Genomic DNA, 19194 nt, shown 5'->3' on the forward strand with positions numbered 1-19194 from the left:
ATGAAATTATCAGAGCCTTGAGAGAGCTAACTCGAGCATGTGCTGGATAATGTATGTATTTGCGAGTTACGGGATTAACTGATGACAGAGGATTTGGAGCCAGAGTTCAGCTAGCCTAACCCAAGGAAATGTCAATGAGAGCCTCTTTAAAAAATAACCAGGTTCATAACATAAGCTGCAAGAACACCATTCATTTTTCCACCACGCAGGGAATTTCACAGACATCTGCTATTTCATATATACACTGAAGTATGATGAATAATTTACACAGTTTATGAAACGTTCAGCACAGAGGCCAATTCTCAGTTACCTACTTATAGCCCTAAGCACAAATGTTGTACAGACTCCTAATGTATTTATTCCAGTTGGTAGTTACAGAAAATATAATTTATTTATTTATTTATTTAAACATAAAATAAAGAGCGTGACAGCAGAGTCAACGGTTTTCCGCTTGAGCTTGCCTACTCCTAAGTGACTGTTTAAAAGCTGAACACATATTACTGTCTCTAAACCTTTCCTACTGTAATCTGCTTCCCCTCATGAAAATACAGAGTTTGGTTGTTTTACTTAATTCTGGGTTTACATTGCCCACTTACTCTCACAGAGTCAAAACAACTAAGAGGGACTGGAAAGAACTGTCTCTTGACAGCCAGAAAACCTTTGCAGCACATGGGGTCCTAGAGTAGTGAGCTTGCAGCAACTCCAATTTATAGACTGGCTTTTATTACAGATTGACATATAAGCAGAAAATAATTCCACTGCATGGAATCTGCAGAACGAGCCATTATAAAATCATGAACATTTGAAAATTGAGTATGCTTTGCAAATACTGAACCTATAAAAGATCATCATAATGATATTTTTAAATGCTGTTTTCCTTAGAAAGATGTTTAAGAAAAAACTCCAATCATCATCAAAAATAATGTTGCTTTGTGGAATGAATAAACGATAAGAAAACAGCATTAACATACTGCAAACATTACTTTCGATAAGCCGCTGTTTACATACTAAATTCAACAGGGATCATGCAGACTGCTAGACTACATCTGTATTTAAAAGCCAACAGATATGTAAAATAAAATAATATATATAAACTCACCTTGAAAACGTTTGGCAGCTGATTCTCTCAGTGAAAAGAAAATATCGCACATCACTGTAGGACAGCTTACACCAGATTTTGTAATTACAGTAAAAATGCGATCAACATATTGCCTCAGATTTTCCTGAAAAAATGCAAAGATTATGACAAAATTAGTATAATTTTCTGCTGTGAAAAGTGGCACTATTCCTGATTTTATTCCTAGTGGCATCATTAAAAGATTCCCACTTTCAACATTATACACTTGAAAAACAAACTCTCACTCAATTAGCCTGTTTGGGAAATGCACATATTCAAGAAGAAGAGTAAAAATATCATTCATATTAAACCAAACATTAAATGATACAGCCATATGGCAAATCATTCCTTTTTCTAGCACTGTTTACTACATCAGCAGCAGAATCATAGAATCATTAAAGCTGGAAAAGATCTCTCAGATCATTGAGTCCTATGGTTAACCCAGCCCTGCCAAGTCCACCACTAAACCATGTCCCCACGTGCCACATCCACATGTCTCTTGTACATTTCTAGGGAGGCTGATTCCACCACTTCCTTCAGCAGCCTATTCCAGTGCCTGACCACCCTTAAGAAATTTTTCCCCAATATGCACTTTAAGCCTCCCTGATGCAATCTGAGGTCTTTTCCTCTCATCCTGTCCCTTGTTACTTGGGAGAAGAGGCCAACCCCCACCTTGCTACAACCTCCTTATAGCTGAAGAGAGAGTTCTCCAGGTTAGCCACAGGCTATGTTATCTTGTCCTCAGGGCAGCAGGAGAAGTCATTAACTTTCTACAAGTATTGCATTTATAGCATAATGTAAAGCTGTTGTGAAATAATTATATGGGTGGTGTCAAGAAAGCTTACAGTGTATTCTTATGAATGGCAAAATTATGTGCAAGATCGAACTTTTGAGGACCTCAGTTAAACTTGATGGCATAAACAGAGAATGTCTTCAAAATCTAATGCATACCCTGTTGTTTTCCAGGTTTTCACCATCTTTTAATTTCACAGGATCAATTTCACAAGGTTTATGGACCTGGCAGATCTGGAAAAAAAATAGTTAACAACTGTTATATAAATTTATCTACAAGTACAAAAAGTTTTGTAAAAAGCATAATCTGTTAGCTTTTGAGATGAGACGTAAAAGGCAAAAGCCAACTTCACAAACAGTATTTTTTTAACAGCAAAGGTAAATTATGTGTGATCTTTATTTTTTTCCAAAAAGCAGCATTAATTCATTCCATCCTTTCCTTCAACTGAAACGCAGAACTGTTCTTTAAACTCTCTCAAGAAAGGCTGTTCAAGAAAAGTCCTATTTTTTCCAAAACAGTCAACTTTGAAAGTATATCCATATTCTTTAAAACTTGACATTTTCTAATGAAACATTAAGACAAGAACAGCTGAAGAAATTGTCAAATCATTTAAAGGAAGCCTGTGGTCTGAAAATATTGGCCAATTACAGCACTAAAATACCCACACCCACCATTCTGGACTGGATAGATAATAAACCATTGTTCCAATATGTGCATCACATGCACAGTTATCTAAGAATAACTGCATCCCTTTATACACACTGGATGAAACACATTACTTATAGCTTCACAACAGTTTTCTATTGTATATACTATATATTAATTTCTCAGTAAAAATTTTTATAAAACAGAGTAATGTAGTTTAATAAATAGAAATTTTACTTTTCCTTTAATGCAATCCAACTGTTTCTGAGTTGGGCGACTCAGCTGAGGCTAACCTAACACACAGGATTTTAAAGCAGAAACAGTCTATTAATAGCTATTAAGCATTATTCTTACAAAGCATTCTTAAAATGAGAAGTAATAAACAGTATTTGTTCCCTGAAGGCCTTTACAATGACATTTTACCAAATAAACAGTCTGAACTGTTCTTACCTCATCTATAATTGGCTTTAGTGTAACTTGCAGATAATGCATCCCTGCCAGTTTCATTGTCTCATCAATACACTTGGAAGTTAACGAGTTTCCTCTGAAAATGGTGTTTGGATCTCTGGAAGTGAACAATTTTCTGTAATTTAGTCTCTATGTAATGAACTGCTAATACATGGAAATAAAAGCAACAGTGAAAGGTGACAGAATCCTAGGTTTGAATACACAAGCAAAACCTCCCTTTGACACCAGCCTGCCATTAAATGTAGTCATGCAGCATTTAGTGCACTTCCAGGGTATAACAGAAGAGCAGCAGCCTCAAAAAATACACAGGAACTATAGGTCTTCATTGTATTAGCATCGTGAGCTCAGTGCACTATCCAAATACACAGTGATACAGAGGCTCAAATCCAAGAGGTCTACAGCACAAATCTGGGAAAGACATCTGTTTTCACATGCTACTGAACAGTGCTAATTTGAATAAGGGAAAGAGGCAATGATTTTAGTCTCACAACTACACTGGACATTGCATACGACCTACTACTTGCACCTACAAAATAAGTACTTGTGAGCTGGAAGGAAGAAAAAAACAAAGGCTCCAATGGCACAGCCATAATTTCTAAGGGACTTAGAGCACTGTTCTGTGGTAACACAGTGCAGATCCCAGTTCAGCCCTGACAACTGTGTGGCAAGGTGGCACCTTGCAGACTCTCAGGTTTTCCTAAAAATCTCTTGCACAGAACTCATCTTGTATTAGACATACAGCCTCCATGACTGATAAAGCTTCAGCCAGCTGCTCTATCACATACCTGCACCTCCCTGCTCAGCAATTTATTTTCTGCATATAGGTACATAACCAATGATCTCATCTACAATACGTATCTTTGCTGCTTTTTTATCAAAGGGATAAAAAAAAGGATAAAATAAGGATCAGCAAGTTTCCTCATGCTACAGCAACCATGCTGTTTCAGCCAACCTGCAGTTCAGAAAAAACACATCTACCTACAGAAAACACTTGATCCCTCAGACACTCTGAAAAGAGCCAACCCACACAAAGACTTTATTTTCTACTGCGGAAATTTACAGTCAGTATCTGTCATTCCCCTTGACTCCCAATTGTCTTTTCTACTGTTAGTCAAGAGCATGACTACACAGGCACAAGGACTGTGGCAACAAATATTCTTTAGGATCTGCTTGGTATGAGCACTAGATCTTACACTAATGAACTATCAGCCCACCAGTAAGTCAAACAAGGAATTCAAAAGAAGCAGCTGAAAAAACCCAACTCATTTTCTGCCCTCCCATGCCAAATTCAATTCCATCCTTAATCCTTCACCTTCTAACTGGGATGATTAGACACACAGCTTGTCTTAAATATTCATGATTAAGAAGAAACTTGCTTGTTGTTTTGAACAAATTCCACACTTAGTACTAAATGATTTATTAGCACACAATAAAGCTGAAATTATTTCATATGAACAGCTGAAGGTAATGTAGAATTTCAGTTACCATATATACTTAAGACTGAGTAAAAAACCCTGCTTTCACATGTTAGAATAGTCCTGCAAATAATTTTCACCAAAAATGATGGGAACTCCTCCTAAAGGTCAAATTAACCAGATCTTGAGAGCAGTGAAAGAATTTAGAAAGAACTCTGCCACACAGCTAGGAAGAACAGGAATCACTCTGGCATTTTCTTCTGAAATTGCATATTTCTAGAAACTGAGTGGAGGATTCTAGCACTAGCCAATGCAGTTTAGGTATTTTTGATAGCAGTTTGGTTTTGGTACTTACTGAGTTCTCTTCACTTCAGCATTCGCAATGGCACTTATGAAAGGCACAATTCTGCCATAATGTAAGAAAAGCCTGACAAGAGGTATGGCTGCTTCCTGTTTTTCTCTGCAAACTTCACCCAAAATATGTGCAGCTGATGCTGAAACAGGCTGAAGAGTGGAAAATAAAAACTTTGAGAAATCCTTCCAGAATACCCATTCTTTCCTTTTATTCCCATTAGTTTCTTAATGCAGAACCCCCCACAACAGTTGCAATGGCCAGTTACCCAAATGTCAGTATATAACGTGGGTGGATGACACATCCCAGTTTTTGTGGGCTGTAAGTTCTGGTCACAAGAGGGCAGCAATTTAAAAACTACTACAGTACAGTCTCTTCTTATCTCCCACATTTTTAATGGCTGTCTTTTCAGTAAATGTCACTTGCCTGGGAAGCAAGTGAAGAGAAAGAACTCTATATAACCCTTTGCAATTTCAAGTCCCAGTGAGTACAGTACCCGGTTCTTTTACTGAAAAAACAAAAGCACCATTACAACTGTAAAAAGCACACATGGTCCAAATCTCTGATGTTTTAGGATTACTTCTTGGTTTGGATTTTTCTCAATTATGCAAACAAACCTGCTCCTGTCCAGTAAAGGTAAACAATTGAAATGTAAAAATCACAGAAAATGTACTGCTGCTAAAACCACTGTGTTCTTGGGTCTGCCTTCACCCACCTACCATACAGAATGCAGATAAAGATCTCTGCAAGGACTGAAAATAAGCACAAGGGATATGTAGAGCTTAACAAGGTTCTGAGGTCTGAAAAGCAAGAGCTGACCTCTCTGGTAATTACACAGCTATGGTGTCAGCAAGATAGTGACAAATCTTCAGAGACCCCTGTGAAGATGATCTGCAAGTAAACAACAAACAACACAAGCAAATTACCTCAACATCTGCAGATTTTAGCAGGACGTCTCGCAGCGGACTGTAATAGTCTGAGGAAAAAACATGGTCCTCAGTGTAAACCACATTTAACCTTAAGGAACCAAGGTCATCAGGTTTCAATGACTTGTTACCATTATCTCTGGGCTGCAGAAAATACCTGATATGCAAAAAATAGGACAGAAACTTAGTGCTGAAACACAAGATTTTCTCAGGCTATACACGAGCACAGAGAAACTGTACAGATACACAGAGTATTTATATATGTATCAAACTCTTGAGAGTTCTGAATCAGACTTCTTAATTAAGTTTGCCAGTCTGTTTTGCACCAACTGCAACATGGGAAGTTCTGAACATAAAGATTTATGTAGATGTGATAAAAACCCCACACACTAAAACCATAGCACTGCTGATGAACTGCAGTAAATAATATAAAAACAACATACTAGAACTCCCACATGCTACAGAGAGGCAGACTGAAACCTCTAATCATATTATCAAAACTTCTTCTTCTTACACTTCCTAAGATTACTTTGGCTTGCTTACAAAAAAGATACAAATTAAATCCACTTAAACTTTATCACATAGTAGTAATTACTCTTAAGGCTTCAGAGGAGACATATGTTTCTACTTCTCCAAAACAAAAATGTCAAATACCATGCTTCGTAAGAACTAGACTGTCGGAGAAATTTCAAAGGGAGTCTCAGTTCTCCTAGAAACTCGTCACCAAACTTCAAGTTACTGGCATTCCAAAGATCAACCCTGTAATAAAAACAAATAATTTAAAATACTATTAAGAAATTAAAGTAATAATAATAAAAAACCCCAACATTTTTTTCCAAATTTGTTAGGGTTTTCCCCCTCAGTTCTATGAGTTTGAAAGACTTGAAACTGTACAGTAATGGTTTCTGAATAGTAAAGAGATAACCTTACCTTAGACTTTTGAAGCCTTACAATTCACCTCCATAAAACATCAGTGGAAAATATCATTCAGATTAACTTTTCTCATCTGTACTGTTTCCACTGTCCACATTGATAAAGATTTAGATGGCTGTCTGGCTATTCCAGATAATAGAAAAATACAGGTAAAATGGACACCAGGGGAAAAAGCACGAAGTTATTGAAGGACTTCATATTGTCAGTCCTTGTCTAATTTGGGATTAGTAACAGCTAAGTGGCAGCTTTATAGAATTAGTCCTACACAATTTTCCCCAGTTTCTTGCTCTTAGGAAGACTCCTGTGTCAAGCACACATACTTATGGCACCTAAATTAGTTCTGTAGAGATATTCAAAGCTGTAGGATAGTTCTACCATTTGGTAGAATCTGTGTATTGGCTGAAGCTTACACAAATTTTGGCACTCGGTCCCTCACATTTTGGAAGTTCTGGTATCTATCTGTAGATGGTCCTTTCTTCCTTTTCATATACTCTTCAACATCTGGATGGAAAACAACTGCACTGAGATTCAAAGCAGAAGTACTGGTGTCCAACCCAGCATGTAGGTAAACACCACATACCACAGCCACCTTGAGGCAAGGGTTTCAAACTCCAGATATTTGTTTCTGTATTTATTTTAAGGTTTTCTCTAAGAGCTATTTTTATTAAAAAACAAGATCAGCTGACTATTTTGCAGCTAAGTGACAGCTTGAATATGCCTTAAACCTTTGAGGGGAAAGACAGTACATGGAAAGAAATACAGGTTTTCAACTAATGACAATTTTTAAAAGAGCAGCTTTAACTTGGATAAGGTGCAAAGCCATCCAATTGTGGACATATTTACACAACCCTTCTGGTGTCAAGCAAGTCACAGTAGACTGGCCAAGGAACATGTTGACAGTCCTGTTAAAGGTTTATCCTATCTTATGCAAGCACAGAATGTGTTACTTTTAAATCCTCTGAGCCTTGTATCTCTCAACAGTGTCTCCTGCATCAGCTGTCATACACTAGACACACCATCACCTCACACTGCATGCCTGCTAGGTAAAGCTCCTTAGACGGTGATAATTTGGACAGTATTTCTGCAGGCCAAGAACTCTCCAAAGGAAAAAAATCTTCTTTGAAAATTTGACCTTCTCTCTCCTTTCTCCATATTTGATGGGTTATTATCTTGCTAACTAGTATAGACAGCTAACAGCAGCTTCAGGAGTAGAGGAATCTTTAAGCCTATTTACAGAGTCAAACTTAAAATTTACCAAGTATTTACAGGCTACTGGTTTCTAGTTTATCCAAACTCTTTTGAGATGCCAACTAGCAATATCACTTTCAAACACAGACAGCTAAAGGGTCTCCCCACAGTTACAGAAAAAAATCAGTGCAAAGGATCTGTACAAGAGAAACTAACAATTCAAAGTAGATCTCACACTACACAGTAAGCAAAGCAGGCATGCAAATTAAGTTATTGGTTTGTGCTCTTGGAGTACAAAGAATAAGCAGCACTTATTAAAAATGTTAATACACAGATCTCAGAGTCTAAAAGATCACTGTTTCTCAAGACTTTCAGAAGGCAAAATTATGACAAGTGTTATTCTGAACGTGGTCAGATTGTAGTCACAGAAAGAAACAAACAGGAGAGAGAGGGAGGAGAAACAATGAATTCACCAGAACATCTGGTCCCGAAGTGTTGATATGCCCTGCCTACAACTTCCTACACCCACTCAAAAAGAGAAAACTTTTCATAGCTTTAGAGAGAAATCATGAGAGACTAAGTCTCCTTTTTACCCTGTGGAATTGTATTTTTCTCAGGAGAGAAAAAGAAAACAAATCCCCAAACCCATAAATCTGTCCAGAGGGCTTGGGGGCAATCTAACTCTCATTAAACAGAGTGGAGGAAGTAAGCGGGGGTGGAAGGGGAGCCCAAGATGGAAACAAAAACACACTGTCTCACAGGGGACAAAAGCTCTAAGGAGAATTTGTCCAACCAAGACTGACACTTTATCTGCTTTTGTCTGTTATTTTTGTCTGTTATTTAAGCGCTTAATCTTTTCCCAACTATTTTGCAATTTTCCTCTTAAACTAGTCATCTGTACCACACTGTGCTATATCAGTTTTAAGGAATGACAGACTTTTCTGAAGCTCAGTTCCACATACTTTATTGCTGCAGACAAGTCATTTATCCAGAAAATATACTTAGCAAGTAAAACAACCATGCAATTTCATTTAGTCCAGTAATATAAAATAAGAATCATTGAAATATTAAGCAATATGTAACCACTGTACACCAGTGTCTAGCATCTCCTTCAAAACTATCAAAAATCTATCAGAGAATCCTAGCTTTCATTTAAAATCAAAGCATGGCTGGGCATCATGGTTATAAAGATCAGACTGGGCCTTCTGAGACATTGCCCAGTTCATCACATACATTCCATGGAATATGAGGCATGCTACTTTGTATCTGCCTACACAATGCAAAGCTTTGCAGAAATACAGTCTAGTGCTAGGACTAGGTGACCTGCTGTGCTGCAACACTGACACCACCAAAGCAGCTCAACACTCCCGTGAGTGGCTTGCCCCTAAACCAGCTACCTTTGCGCTGCCTGATGCAAATGTTCTCTGTGAAAGAGCACAGCTCTTGCCTCTATCACATACGAATGGCTTCCCTTTCCTGCCTCAGAGCCATGGCAAACACAAATCCATTAATGCTCCTGTAGCGCTGTGACACTGCATCGACAGGCTACATGAACCAGCAGCTGTCACATCAGACCAGCCCCTCAATCCATTCATGGACACAGATGTGCTTTGCTTGCTGGGAGTAAGTATTGTTCCCCTTTCCTGGTCTCCCCTCCTTTCCTCATAGCCAGCTGGGATTCTGAAGGAACTATGGATCTTTCTGAGAGACACCTCACTGCCTCTCCAGTGAGAATACACGAGGAGGGAGGCACTGCTACTATTCTTCCTCCAAATACTACCATGAAGGAGAGGGGGATTTCTCACCACCTGATGAAGAAATAGCAGTATTTATTTACTGTGCATACAGATCACCAGATGGCCCAAGCCTCCAAGTTTCAATGGTATCTGATGGTAAGATGCATGTGGCACTTTCAAGTTTTGCACCTCCTGTCATTTCTCGCCTCTCTTTATACTCACCTGTCCCCATACACAATGTGGCCTGGCCTCAGCAGGTTTTAAAATAGTACTAAGAGGGTGGCTCAGGGTGGGGTGGGATTGTTTTGGTTTTGAAATCAGAATTGCTTTTTTCCTGTGCAACTGATTTCACTTTTATCATACCAAATGTTGCAATAAAGCGTTAAAGTTGGAAGGCAAAAGTGATGAGAAACTGCCCCAGAAAAAGCTCTTGAGTTCAAGAGTCTCCTTTCAGGGAAGAAGGACTTTATACAGATTACTAAAATGAAGCAATAAAAGAAAATATAATCTGTAACTTAGAGCATCACAGAGCCTCTGGGCTGTCCTGGGAAACTGAGGGAGGGAGGAGAGGAGAGCCCAGACACAAAAGGCTGCTTAATGACAACTGCCTATCATACATAGGCATACATATACATACAGTGCACATGAGAAACAAAGGAAAATAATAAAGATCTCTCCTGCATCAGAACCAACACACATATTCAAGACAGAATCTACAGGACAGTGGAGGTAAATAAATATACAGATACAGTGACAAAAACTCGATTTAGCAACAGAAAAACCATGCTTGCCACTTTGCAAATAGTCTACTACAAAGTTACACAACTCTGGAAGACAATTTTGTGCTAATAATGTATTTTATATTACCTAATCTCCATTTTGTCCACTTCATCTACATCTTCAATGTCAAAATGGGATTTCTTGTTGTAGCTACTGGGTCTTGTAACCTAATAAAAAGGAGGAAACTTTTAGCAGTTTGATCTGATACTAAAACATTCTGATGTAACTTTTACAAAGCTTTGGAAGAGCACAGTATTTTACTACCAGCAGTGACTTCAGTCCTGATACTGAAAACATTCATGAAAGTGAATAAACATGTTGACTAAACAGATACTGACTATAAAGTGGTGGTTACACAATCATTTCTGAGAGTAAGAAGATACTCCATTTCTTTACAGAGAAATATCATCTTTAATATTACTACTGCCCTTTAAGTTTACATTGACAACAGAAAAATACCATTGAAAGGAGCACCACTTTCATTATTCATCCAGGGAAAGAAAAGGGCAATTAATATTTGTGTTTTAAATGCAGCTGTACAAGAACAGATGCCCTGAGGTACTTTGCAGAGCACTGGGGAGGAACCACAACCACCCTCAAAAACACTTGGCAGTGTATCCAATTAAAATTGGGAAGTTCTTCCTGTCCTGATATTCTGGAAGTCAATTTAACTTCCCCATACAACAAATACCAAGCAGATCAAGAGACCCTAGCCTGTGTTATGCATATCAGAATATAGAATCAGCTGCACAATTCACCAACCATATTTGCAAGACTGATTAACTGGAAAGCACAGGCAAAGAAAAAAGGAAAACTTTGTATGCTAATGCTCTATACTTTTTTAGTACAAACATTTCTTAAAATTTATTTTCTACCATGACTGAAAGAACACTTTGGTGGTTGTATTTTTGCATAGTGCGTCAGAAACTTAAGAAAAAGGCTACCCCACCCAGCTGAAACCACAGCAGGAACTGATCAAATGCAAGGGTGTATGATGATGTGTGGGTTCAGCTCTTGGTTGCACACAGAAGCTGAACTTTATTGTATGTTTTAACATGCTTGTGGCTTAATACTCCCCACCCACAAAAACTGGCTTTTATTGTAAACTTGACTCTTTGGTTTTGTACTGTACATGAGATGCAAATGGCAATTAAGGGAGGCAATGATACAGTTGCCTAAGGGGAGAGGAACCAGAAAATCTCTGGCAGAGCACACTCAGAACCTTTTTATATGTGTATGTGTGAAGCAGGCAACATCTTCAAAGTGATACACAAAAACTAAAAGGTACTACTAGCAGCACTGAAGACCAAATGCTCCAGACTAATGGAATCAAATGCACCTGGTAAGCCCAGGGTGCATTTGATCCAAGAGCACAGTGGATTTAAATACAGTCTACAACTTCAGTTAAACACATGTTTCCTCACCCTAGCCTTGCAAATACTTCACTGTTTCTGCAAAGTATCCTCCAGGCCTGCAAATGACAGTTTCTACGACCATTGTGAAGCTCATGGTACAATTTTTAATAATGAAGCAAACTTTAAAGTCTCATTCTATCTGTAACACAGGAGTCATTACAAAAAGCTGCAGCATAGTGTAACTTATAGCATGTCCCTTCTAAGAAAACACTTTCTCAGAAGTTTTGCTGGAATCTGCATGTATGGCATCTCTGTTCATCCATGTGACTACTTAGTGTGCACATCAATACTGCTCAAGAGTGGTATTCTAAAAGGGATAGCTGTATGGAACTGGAGATGAGGAACCTCCCAGTCCACTGTGCTAAAGTAGCTGACCCAAAACATTGTACAATAAAGGGGGCATAACTCTGCTGTGTTGTCCCTTTCACCTGGGAAAGCTGGCAAGCCATTTATCAGCTGCTCAGTTTTTTTTCAGCACGTGCAAGTTTACAAACAGGTCCCCAGCACTTCCCTCTTAAATTCCTGTAAGAGGACCATTTTCCTGTAGATGCACACACAGCTCCACACCACACTGCAGCTGAAGCAGTGGTGAAAATGGCTCCTAACTATCAGGTGCAAGTTTCACTCACTGCACCCCTTAAATAAGCCCTTCTATTTCCCAAACCAACAATAAGCTATCTTTCATTTAGAAAATTAAATCTGTGTAACTTTTTGGTTGTAGAAAGGAAAGCACCCATTCACTGTCTTTTACAGATCAGCTAATTCCTTGGAGGCTTGGACAATCACTGTGCTAGCAGGCTGCAGAAAAGCTGATGAAGCTGTTCAGAAGCAGAAAGTGACACCGCTGTCAACAGCATGAATCTCTCAGCTCCACAGGAATTGGAGCACTTCGTTCCCATGCACCAGCCACAGGTCTGCCCACGTCTCATTAGTGAATGTATTTCCCAGTCACAGCAGTTCTACTGAACCTTGTTCCTTGAAGACATTTAGCCTGATTTGTACTAACTACTCTCAAAATGACATAAATCTATGATGGCTCTGTCTGCAGAGGTATGTTTATATTTCAGAGCTCTGGCTGATTCAGTCATTTCCCAAGCTCTGCTCTTACCAGCACAGAATTCATTTTGCTCTGAGTTAGCAGAACAACTGGGGCATGGACTTGAGTTCAGGTTTTACTTTTGCTGGTACTTGCACACAACCCAGCTCTTGCATAAAGGCAAGCCAAGCAAGCCTCCAGCCCCCCTCTCTCTCAACTCCAGCTGGAAGATGCTTTGTTTCTCTCCTTCCTCTCCCAGTATGGCACCACCTGCCAAGTTCAATGTTTAAATACCAAGCATTCACTGTTTCTGCAGCACACAGAAGGCTGAGGAATCAGGTGAAGGTTTTGTGGCTTACAGTCTGAATTCCTGGACTACATTCTCATTAAAAACTTCTCACTGACAGGCTCCTCCAGAACTGCCTATGTTAAAATAAGGAAGCCCATTTTAGTTTATTACAGACAGAGGTGTTACAGACAACTCAGTGCAGTTTCAACACTCGGTCTCATAGGATTTCTGCCCCTCTAACTGTGCCCATGCAGCAACTCCACAGAGTCTCATGGAGCCAGGAAGCAGGCTCCACAAAAGCTCACTGCGAGCAGGGCAGCTAGATCCTAGGATGAGATGTGCTGGGTTAGCAGAGCAAAGATCACCTTAGAAAGCTATCCTGACCTACCCTCGTGGCTTCCAGCCCTCCAGGCACTACAGAAAGCGCTCCTACCAATCAGGAACTTGTTAAATCTGTTCCTTGTATCCAAACACATGACATCAACAAGAGCATGTTTCTGCTGGTATGACAGACTTTACATTAGTCAGTACAACTACTGACTTCTAGGCAAAGACGGTGGTTTGTAGGAGAGGGAAGACAACAATGTCAAGAATGACACATGCACTTAAGATCTGCAGAGTGCAACGCCTCTTGCATGGCTCCTCTCTCCCCAGCTTCCCTTCCTGATGTGGCTGTGTCCCAGAACTGATATGAGAAACCACATCCCTAGGTGCCATCCCTATGACAGCAAGAATTTCTAATGCAAATGTGACCTGAATGATGCAAGCCATATGAGCAGAAAGGGCTTTTCAATCCATGTCAACTGCACTGTGCTACTCTAGCTTCATAATTACAGATACTTTCTTGAGCTGTCTACTGAAATAGAACAGTCAAGCATAGACCAGGACTATGATATCCAAGAGAAAAAGAGAATGATACACATACTTTAGAAGAGAAAATGAAAAGTTTCAAGAGAGATCTAAAATTATAAACACATGCACATATATGTATGGACACACCACAATTAGAGCTACTCTTGCCAGAAAGAACCAAAATGAGGACTTTTATATAAGTTATACTTTATCTTAACTGGACTTGTTGAAAATGCTCTGTATTAAATAAAGCTACAGAGGTTTTACCCACTTGGAGAAAAGGCACTAGTATTGCAGCAGACTGGTAGACAGCCAGAACAACCAGTTTAAGTGTATTTTTCCTCTACAGTTTTCAGTATTCCTAAGGAGATAACCTTCCTCCCAGTGACTGGGAAAGACAGGGTGGAGCAGCTATAAAAACACAGACTAAGAAAAAAATATAACTTCTCTGCGTGTTTGGTTTGTTCGGGATTTTTGAACTCATTTTTAAATGTGCTTTTTTCAAAACTCTAGTGGGGTGAGTTGTGATTAAATGCAAAGCCTGTTGCTCAGAAGTGCCCAACATGAAGCTTTTCCTACAGAGCACCTGAGGTGAAAGCAGGATACTGCTCCTTCAGCAGACAGCCAGTCTGAGCCCGGGTACTTCTTTCCCCCACACCATGCTTTGAAACAGTCTTCAAAGATGACAGCTGGCACAACACAGAGCAGGATGCCGTGCCAGCTATCCACAGTATAGCATTTCAGCTTATCACCCGCTCCTTTGAAATACCAACCTCAAAATAAAACACTTCATCAAAATGTGGATTGTTGGTCTTCTTTTTAACTTTAGTCTTTTTGGCTTCTGATCTGAATTAAGGAAACAAAAACAAAAAAGGGTAAGAAACAACATTCGTAGAAGTGTGATCCTAGAACAGAGCCACTGAAGAGGAAATAGGCATCCACTTGATTTATCTGATAAAACTGGAATGCCATGTGGCTCCAGCACAGCAAGGCACAGACACTTGCACACGCTGAAGAGAGATTCAATGCATTCCTAGTTCTCTAAAGTGGCAGTAATCACATTTTGTTATCCTATTTTAAACACAATTCTTTGAAGCCTTATTCTATCACTTGCTTGACATAGTAGAGTCTTTTATTTGTACAAACTGGCAAGAATTGGGCTCTGAGCAGCAACATTTGGAGGATGGTCTCAGTCTTGATGTGACTCAGAAATTCCTCATACTCTAAAAACACAGGAGACAAAGACTAGCATAGCTATTTCTGTGATAGTTTATAATTCTGGTCTGAAAAATCAATCACTGCTTTTCAGTGACAATCAAAAAATCCAGAGTGGTTTCTTCAATAAGACTGTTTTTGTTACTGTACAAGCATCCCTTTCCCTGCAGCACCAGCAGCACTTAGTTAATACAGTGGTGAATTATTATGACCAGTGCTGAGCAGAAGTCTCCACTTCTACTGTCCCGTAGGTGTAAGATGTGGCAGACCTCCTCCCAACCACTCAGCAGGCCTGACCAAGCTCTGCACTGCCCATTCATCCCCTATGGGCCGTGCCATCTGCCTGTGCCTGCTTCTGAGAAAACAAGACATCGACTGCTGGGTTCAAGCCAGCCAATGCATTTCTCACAGGCCAGCCAACAGCTGTTTGATGGCTTCCAAATGCTTGATTTGTTCTCACTACCTACAAGAGAAAAGCTGTATGCTGTCCTCTGTCACCAATCTTACCCTACAGCTCTGCAGGCATAGATAAAACAGATGCAGATGGAGAGGCACATCAGCCATGTGGAAAACTGACCTACTAATCATTTCATCCCAGAATCTATCGTTCATTTCTCATGCACCAAAGCTGCTTAGATTGCTTGTAACTGCTTATATTCACTGTGTATTTCACAGAGGTCAAGGGAAGCTGGATCTAATTCCCAGTGCTGCTCCAGACTTCCCATGTGAGTTTAAATGGGCCTGTCCACCAATATACAATGTTTTTCCATCAGGCACAGAAAGAGTTTCTGTCAGGAAGTCTGATGACTCTAAGTACAAATCACACAATAAACAGTGGCATGTTTGTTGAATTTTTTATACTTGTCATTGCATAATTGTAGCTGAATAAAGCAGCTTTCCTACTCTAAAATGAGAGGCACTGGGAAATCCAGAGAGGAGAATGATGTACAGATTAAGAATATCCCACTATTCCTAGGAGAAGCTGAGAGATAAGAGACACTAATCTCCTCCAGGACACAGGACAGATTGCCAACCCCATCTCATCAGTCACACTTGCCAATCAGCCTCTTTACTGATAAACCCATCTGGGAGGGGACTGGGAAGCAGGATGTAGAACGGGAGGTGATTAAGGCAGCACAATTATTGAGCAATTACAAAGCAGTGAATGGGAATAAGCTGCATGCTGCTTGCTGGAGATAGGAAGGAAGCTCTCTCCCCTCACCAAAACCCAGATAGGAATAGGATAAGGCTTATCCTATTTCTTATTCTGAAGGAAGTACATATTCTGCTCCTTATTCAAAAGGGAGTACATTATCAATAGTCATACATTATCCAGACTGGGGGGCATAGGGAAGCAGACAAAGGCAAATTCAGACATTCAAGAGTTAGTCAATCTCCTTACAGTTTCAATAATAGCCACCCAGCCAGTCATTTGAAACAAGTTACAGCGTTAAAATGAAGTGTGCAAGTCAAATATACCAGTCCATTAATAGAGATAAAGCACAATACAATAAAGACAAAGAAGCAGAATACAGAGAGGTTCAAAGACTCCTCTGCATGCAAGGTAAATATTTGTCAAAAATGCTTATTATTTATAGTATTTTCAATAAATTGTTGTAAAACAATAACCCATGCTACCAAATCTGATTCTTTGAGGTCACAGCAGAGCTGTTTTGTTTCTAAAATGACACAGACATAAAAGATGACTAGATAAGGAGAAAAAACCAGTGACATCCAACAGCACAGGAAATTTTTACAACAGATGGGAAAATTGAATCCCAAATTTAAACTTTAGAGTATTATGCAGAATCTCAACACTAAAACCTCATTCCAAATTTTATCTATGATATTATGTCTGCATATATCAAATTACAGGACTAAGCCATTGAGGGTTTTTGACACACACATTAATTTGTCACACCTTTAAAGTGAAGACACACTAAATATTCACATGCAAACATGCATACTCGGCAAGATGTCGATGTATTCACATTTCTCTTCCACCCTGCCCAAAATTAGGCAATGAATTTGCTCAAAAACTGGCCTCCAACTGTGAGGTGAGAAGATGCATAAATTAAGACTAACCACAAATTATACACTCTAGGATATTCAAATTATTCAGAGATTATTCAGATCTTTACATAAATCAAAACTGAAACGAGTCTCAAATTACTTACTCTAGCATAATTCAGCAGCTCATACACACATCCACCCCAACATTTAACATATTTTAGCAGTGTCTAAATACTCCCAGCTGTCCATTGGAGAAAGTGAATTTCTAATAGACAAAGGAAACAGAAACCATCCTTATAAAATGGAAGCCCTTGAATGTGCAATACTTGCCTGGAGGGTCCTGCTAAGGTAACGGTGGCGTAGGGATCACATTGCCCGTTCACAATGGGCAGCCCTTGGCACTCCAAAACTCTAGAAAAGAAGAAAATGAAGACAAATAAATTAATTAAATGGAAAGAAGCTGGAGTGAAAATATAAGTGAAGCCATTTCATAGGGTTTTTTTCACAATACTTTTCACTAGGGAACTGAAATGTCACTAAGCAGAAACATTTAATTTATACTTGAACTTGACAACACATTTTGTTCTTAAATACTAACATTAATAAGGGTCAAAATACTGTTAAATTACTGAGAAACCTTAACTCAAAGGATTTCTATTATGCAAGCACAGAAATTTAAGGTTCATGAAGTAGGAGTCTGCTGTCAAGATGGGAGCTGTCAGCACTTTAAAATTCTGTGACAACTTATTCACTAAAATACATAACCAGAATTTATTCTGTAAGAGAAATGTAAGAAAAACCCCACACAGACAGATCCCAGAAGCAGTTCAGTAATTTCTCAGAATAGCATTCTTGAAGACCTCAGTGCTTTTGCAAAACTTGGCATGGGCTTATTTATAAAGTTGTGTTAATTACAGACCAAGACATATGACACAGCCATCCTTCTCCATGTTCAGCAGCTCTGTACTCAAGTCGTAACAAAGACATTGGAGGGAAAAAAATGGAACAAATTGGGGTTTGCTGCACACAATGGTGGGAAAGCTGCACTTCCGCACTCTCATTTCAACATCTCTTTGGGAAAGAAAAAAAGAAGAAGAAAAAACCCAACAAAAAAAAACCAACTACCTCCAAAAATTGAAAAAAAAAAAAAAAAAATGCTGCACATTTCAGAAGTGAGGAATGCAGCACCAGCTCGAAACAAAGACAGATAAGCCAGTTTCCAGAACTCTCCCTCCAGCAACAAGTTCTGCTTCCAACAGGTAACCTGCTGGGCTAATAAAGTATTTGCACAATTTTAACCGCAAAGTTTCAGCAAAGACAAACCATGACAAACCAGTACTTGCTACATGAGTACATGAGTAGCAAGTACTACTCACTTGCTCTCTGGGCAAGTAATTAGTACTATCATTGCAATGTGAAATATCATGCAAAATTCTGGGTGCTATAACATCACATGCAAAGTAATAGCCATTTTAGCCATTTTTACTGTTTTCAGTGATGGTAATGTCAATGCAAAAGAATATAAAGATGAGCAATAGAGAAAAATTCAGTAACAGATAGTGCTCCACAATTTCATCCACAAGGCAAGTTATTTGGTAACATATAGTGTAGACTTCAAATACAGTTTAGCTGCAGGTCTATTATTACTTACTCTCCATAAAGGGAGGAAAAAAAGTAATATTCTGTATCAATACAGCAATCATTTTTGTACCAGAGAAGGTACAACCTAGATATGTTGACACAGCACCACAATTAGAAGACTAAAAATCATACTAAGAGGCACACATGGGTAGCTGAAATTGCACAGGACATGTGCTGCTTTTATCTCTGGACTTCTATTATTTCACTACAAGTTTACCATCCAGAGAGACAGAATATAGAAGCCTCCGAAGGCACCTAGTTTAAGCACATATCTGATATTGCAGAGTGCTACGACACAAACAGTGAAATTCAAGTCACAAATTCTATCTCAGCACCAGCTGGAAATACATGGTGTAAGCTTCAGGAACCCTCAGCATCAA

The 19194-nt window shown here is 39.1% G+C and overlaps 1 protein-coding gene across 1 annotated transcript in view; it reads right to left on the bottom strand.

Annotated features, from left to right (window-relative positions):
• The window catches only part of RASA3 (RAS p21 protein activator 3), a 128350-nt gene that overhangs the window by 16507 nt on the left and 92649 nt on the right, over nt 1-19194 (bottom strand). The window contains exons 6-14 of the mRNA XM_053935831.1: nt 17504-17584; nt 14719-14791; nt 10441-10520; nt 6371-6475; nt 5717-5873; nt 4794-4942; nt 3006-3120; nt 2069-2143; nt 1100-1223 (exon numbers count right to left, since the gene is read on the bottom strand). Of these exons, the coding sequence (XP_053791806.1) occupies nt 1100-1223; nt 2069-2143; nt 3006-3120; nt 4794-4942; nt 5717-5873; nt 6371-6475; nt 10441-10520; nt 14719-14791; nt 17504-17584 (959 nt within the window). The remainder of the gene's footprint in view (nt 1-1099; nt 1224-2068; nt 2144-3005; nt 3121-4793; nt 4943-5716; nt 5874-6370; nt 6476-10440; nt 10521-14718; nt 14792-17503; nt 17585-19194) is intronic.

The sequence above is a fragment of the Vidua chalybeata genome, chromosome 2, assembly GCF_026979565.1.
Source record: "Vidua chalybeata isolate OUT-0048 chromosome 2, bVidCha1 merged haplotype, whole genome shotgun sequence".
NCBI classification, from domain to species: Eukaryota; Metazoa; Chordata; class Aves; order Passeriformes; family Viduidae; genus Vidua; species Vidua chalybeata.